The 4,783-nt window shown below is 38.0% G+C and overlaps 3 protein-coding genes across 3 annotated transcripts; all 3 read left to right on the top strand.

Moving 5' to 3' along the window:
• The first annotated feature begins 280 nt into the window (after nucleotides 1–280).
• On the top strand, nucleotides 281–3,416 carry LOC108254143 (transcription initiation factor IIA subunit 2-like). The gene is made up of 2 exons (XM_017449130.2): nucleotides 281–366; nucleotides 2,867–3,416. The coding sequence occupies exon 2, from the start codon at nucleotides 3,005–3,007 to the stop codon at nucleotides 3,329–3,331; it is 327 nt and encodes a 108-aa protein (XP_017304619.1). The 5' UTR covers nucleotides 281–366; nucleotides 2,867–3,004; the 3' UTR covers nucleotides 3,332–3,416.
• LOC103522976 (actin-related protein 5-like) lies at nucleotides 373–2,514 on the top strand. The gene has a single exon (XM_008488056.3). It carries the CDS (start codon nucleotides 422–424, stop codon nucleotides 2,435–2,437), a length of 2,016 nt encoding a protein of 671 aa, XP_008486278.1. The 5' UTR covers nucleotides 373–421; the 3' UTR covers nucleotides 2,438–2,514.
• On the top strand, nucleotides 3,399–4,775 carry LOC103522978 (exosome component 10-like; the record flags this gene model as incomplete). Its single annotated transcript, XM_008488058.2, has 1 exon — nucleotides 3,399–4,775. A coding segment is annotated over exon 1 (1,377 nt), but the record flags the coding sequence as incomplete, so codon positions are not given.
• Nucleotides 4,776–4,783: the final 8 nt, after the last annotated feature.

Here is a 4,783-nt window from a genome sequence, read left to right as displayed (position 1 = left end):
AAATATGGCTACTTACTTCCACTTTATACCTATTTATCCAAACTACCTTTACATGAACACAAGCAATGGTGCACAATAGCAGGCAATATTTTCCTAGCCATATGGGCAGATAAATTTAATATTGTTTAGGTATTTAAGTACAAGAAATTATGATTATTTAAATATTTTTTTAATGAAATTTTCTTTTTCTAAGAAATTATTGTGTGCTGGAATGTTTTCATCACAATGATTTGTCATTTATTTATTATCTTTTAATAATAGAATTAATTACAACAATCTGTCATTTATTTGTTTTCATTTCAGATAATCTCACAGTCCATCAAAACTTTTGTTAACCAAGAACATATTATTGATAATACACAAACAGTAAGTTGGTATCATTTCTTTTATTATCTTATTCAGAGGTATTTTTAAATTAATCATGGAGATGAAAGTATTGAAAGACACCAAGATCTTGCCAGACCCTTATTATGAGTACTTGGACGAGCTGAGAGATTCTTCACTTCCTATTGTATTTGATAATGGTGCTTGGTGCTGTCGAGTAGGTTGGGCTTCATGTGAAAAACCCAACCTCATTTTCAAAAACCTCATAGCTAAACCAAGAAAAGAGAGAGGAAAGAAGGATGGGGAGACACAGGTGGGCAATGACATCAGTAACATAGAGGCTGTCAGATTTCAACTCAAGACACAGTTTGATAAAAATGTTGTCACTCACTATGATATTCAAGAGCAGATATTTGACTATGCATTTTCTCACTTGAGCATTAACACTGAGGGTAATGTAAATCATCCTATAGTACTAACAGAACCATTCCTTAATCCAAACTACTCAAGATCCCTCATGTCTGAATTGCTATTTGAATGTTATCAAGTGCCCAGTGTATGTTATGGTATTGATTCATTATTTAGTTATCAGTATAATGGATGGGAAGGACAGAGTGGTGTTATTATTTCATGTGGATATCAATGTACCCATGTTATCCCAGTTATCAATGGTTGTATTGATGCCTCCAAAGCAAAGAGAATTGATCTAGGTGGATTCAGTGTGATCCATCATTTACACAAACTTCTACAGCTCAAGTATCCATCTCACATCAACTCCATTACACCTTCAAGGTCTGAAGAATTACTGTGGGACTATGGTTTTGTTGCTACAGATTATAGAGAACATTTGAGAAAGTGGCTAGATGCTGAGTTCTATGACAGTAATGTTGTCAAAGTACAGCTGCCTTATGCTGTACCAGTACCTAACCTTACAACAGAACAACAAAAAGACAGAAGAAAAGAACTTGCCAAAAAATTGGTAGAAATGAATGCAAAGAAACGTGAAGAACGATTAGTAGATGATGAGAGGCATTTGAATGAATTACTAGAACTCAGAGAAATAGTAGAACTCACACCTAGTGACCATTCCCATGCTAGGGAAGCATTCAAATCCATGGGCATCAATAATATTCAAGATCTGAACAAAAGTATAAATCAACTACAACAGAAAATTGAGAAAACAAAAGCCAAGATTATTGCTTACAATAATGGAGAAGATCTCACTGAAGAACCAAAAGCGAAACTATCTAAGGAGATAGCTGTACCAGAAAGTGAAGCTGAGTTCAAAGCTTGGCTTATTGAAACTAAAAAGAAAAGAGCTTACATTATTGACAAGAAGAATGCTCGTAAGCAACGGAGACAAGACTTGGCAAAACGCCGCACGGCTGCTGCTCAGGAGAGAATGAGACTTATCAGTGAACTAGCTAGGAAAGAGAAGAGAGACGATGACTTTGGTATGAGAGACGAGGATTGGGATGTGTACAAAGTTATCAACAAAGATGCTGGAGATACAGATAGTGAGGAGGAACAAGAGAGACTGATAGAACTAGAGGAAATCCTCAGACAACATGACCCAGAGTTTACCTCTCTCAATCAAGAACAAGAGCTGAGTCCCAAGGAAGCAAATCAGTTACACATAGGTGTGGAACGAATGTGTGGTCCAGAGTGTTTGTTTCAACCTTCCATGCTGGGATCCATACAAGCAGGCATATCTGAAACTCTCAACTTTGTACTCAATAGCTATCCTCAACATATTGCCCAGTCTCTAGCCAACAACATCTTCGTCACTGGTAGCCTGTGTCAGTTGCCAGGCTTTGTGGAAAGATTAAACAAAGACCTATTAGAGAACCGACCTTTTCAGTCCCATTTTTCTGTCTCCTTAGCTGAGAACCCTGAACTAGATGCATGGTCAGGTGCAAGACAGTTCTCTCTATCAGAGAACTTCCATGACTTTGCTGTCACCCAGAGTGATTATCAAGAGAAAGGTGGAGAGTTCTTCCGTGTACATCCCTGTTCCAATAAGTTTGAACCTTATCCTTTGGTCATATCCCTAGATGAGCCCATAATAACCAATGCAGAAGGGGATGGAGAAGACACTGTCATTTTGATGTAAAGGATTGGTTCCTATTGCTATGCTGTAAATAAAATTTTAAAGATCTCTTCGCTTTCCTGTAGGATTTAAGAATAAGATGTGGTCTTGATGCTAGTGATCGTTCCTTGGAATTATTTGTTTTTCCCTAGACCATTTAATTTTTCCATTTAAATTGAAAAGAATACCTACATATGTATGTCATGTTTTTAGTATTACCCACCTAGTTTCATAAGAATTTTGTTGTAAAATTACATAAGTTTACGTAGATTAGGTTTCTTATTTTATTTCTTGTAATTTTATTCTTTGTAATTTATTCACCCCAAATAGGGGTCCCTCATTACAAAAGATTTTTAAGAGGCAGTGAGGATCAACACTTGGCCACAAAAACGATACAGCCATCATATTACCTGACTTGATTCAAACCGAGATTTTTTTTCCTTTTAATTTCAGAACATCAAAAAGTTGGACCTAATCAAAACTCAACTTGGTCAGCAACAAGATTTTATTGTGCAGAACAGTCACCTGCTTGAGGGATTGAAGGAACAAGTTCAAGCAATGCAAAGATAATTGACCAAGTGACTCACTAGTATGTCTTACCAACTGTATAGAAACACGACTCTCGGCAATACTCTACAGGAAAGTCTTGATGAACTCATTCAGTATGGAACCATCACTCCTACACTGGCTATGAAAGTTCTGCTACAGTTTGATAAATCTATCAATGGTGCCCTCCCTAGTAAAGTGAAGTCCAGATTGACATTCAAGTCGGGTAAATTGAATACGTATCGTTTTTGTGACAACGTGTGGACATTTGTGTTAACAGACGTCGAGTTCCGTGAAGTAGCGGAGATAGCGAGGGTGAATAAACTCAAGATTGTGGCCTGTGATGGTAAGAGTTCTGACGATAGAAAATAGTGCTGCTGCTAGTGTAGACATTCATATTTCTTATATCATTTGTAGCTTTTTATTTATTGTAACCAAAATGTCGGATACAAACCAAGAAATCCCAAAAAGTGACGAGGTTAACAAAGAGCTTAGTAAGACCTTGGACGTGCTGGTGCAGAATGCGTATAAGAGCATTGTGAAATGTACCAAAACAGCTCAGAGCTTTCCCTCAACCCATGAGAACTCGTTGCTTATTGCTTCCCCTAATTACATCAGTGGGGTAGCTGGCACGAGTGACAAAGTAATGACACTAGTGGATTCTCTCCTCAAGACACAAAATATTTCCAAATCCATGTCTAAACTTTATCTGGAGGGACAGAAAGATATTCTCACTGAAGCGAATGATAAGTTACTGGAGAGTATAAACACAAGGATAGATGTGATGGCAGGAACCAAGACCCCAAGCGTACTCCCCTCCCAACCTAAAATAGTCAAGGAGAGTTGGAATAAAAACGCCAAAGCATCCAATGTGTGGCAAGAAGTTCATGATAACAAGAAGAAGTCAGCAAACTGGTTTATGTTGAACAAAGGAGCTGTCGAGATTGAACGACCTCAGCTGCAGTTCAAGGTCAAAGTAGATAATAGTTATGAGCAGCTGTTTGAACCCAAACTTAAAGAAAAACCAAATGCACTGAAACCCTTGGCCATTCTTCTGGAGAAATATGATGCTATAGAGAGTTTCTGTCATCCATATGAGTATGAACTGGACTTGTATGTTCCCAAGGAAGATTTTCTAAAATGTGAAGAGCCAAAACAAGCATTACCTCTGAGTGATACGCCACTGATGATGATAACAGAACCAGAGCAAGTGACACAACTAGTGTCGGAGCTGAAGCAACAACAGGAGATAGCCATAGATCTGGAATATCATAACTACCGCTCGTACCAGGGTTATACATGCCTCATGCAGATCTCTACCCGAGATAAAGATTATATTGTAGACACATTGAAACTAAGAGAGGACTTGGAAGTTCTCAATGAAGTACTCACAGATAAGAATATTGTGAAAGTATTCCATGGAGCAGATAGTGACATCAAGTGGTTACAGAAAGATTTCGGTCTGTATGTAGTTGGTATGTTTGATACACATCAAGCATGTAAGTTTCTACCAATGCCTCGTCAGTCACTAGCCTACCTCCTCAAACATTACTGCGATGTTGACAGTGATAAAACCTTTCAGTTATTTGACTGGAGACATCGACCATTACCAGAACCTGCCATCCAGTATGCACGTACAGATACACATTATCTCCTGTATGTGTATGATTGTATGAAGCTAGATCTAAGTGCTGCAGCCCATGGTAAACAGAACTTGGTATTGTCAACATTCACCAACAGTAGAAACATCTGCAAACTCAAGTATGAGAAGCCAGTGTTTAATGAAGAAGGATATATGAACATCTTCCGTAGTCATGCCCTTCT

This window comes from Diaphorina citri, unplaced genomic scaffold (assembly GCF_000475195.1).
Source record: "Diaphorina citri unplaced genomic scaffold, Diaci psyllid genome assembly version 1.1 scaffold13427, whole genome shotgun sequence".
Taxonomy (NCBI): Eukaryota; Metazoa; Arthropoda; class Insecta; order Hemiptera; family Psyllidae; genus Diaphorina; species Diaphorina citri.
Note: the sequence above shows the minus strand (reverse complement) of the source record. Positions and strands in the feature narration are given on the sequence as shown.

Bases quoted from the DNA above. Each gene is read 5' to 3' on its own strand.
- LOC103522976 (XM_008488056.3), top strand. From the start codon at position 422: ATGGAGATGAAAGTATTGAAAGACACCAAGATCTTGCCAGACCCTTAT.
- LOC108254143 (XM_017449130.2), top strand. From the start codon at position 3,005: ATGTCTTACCAACTGTATAGAAACACGACTCTCGGCAATACTCTACAG.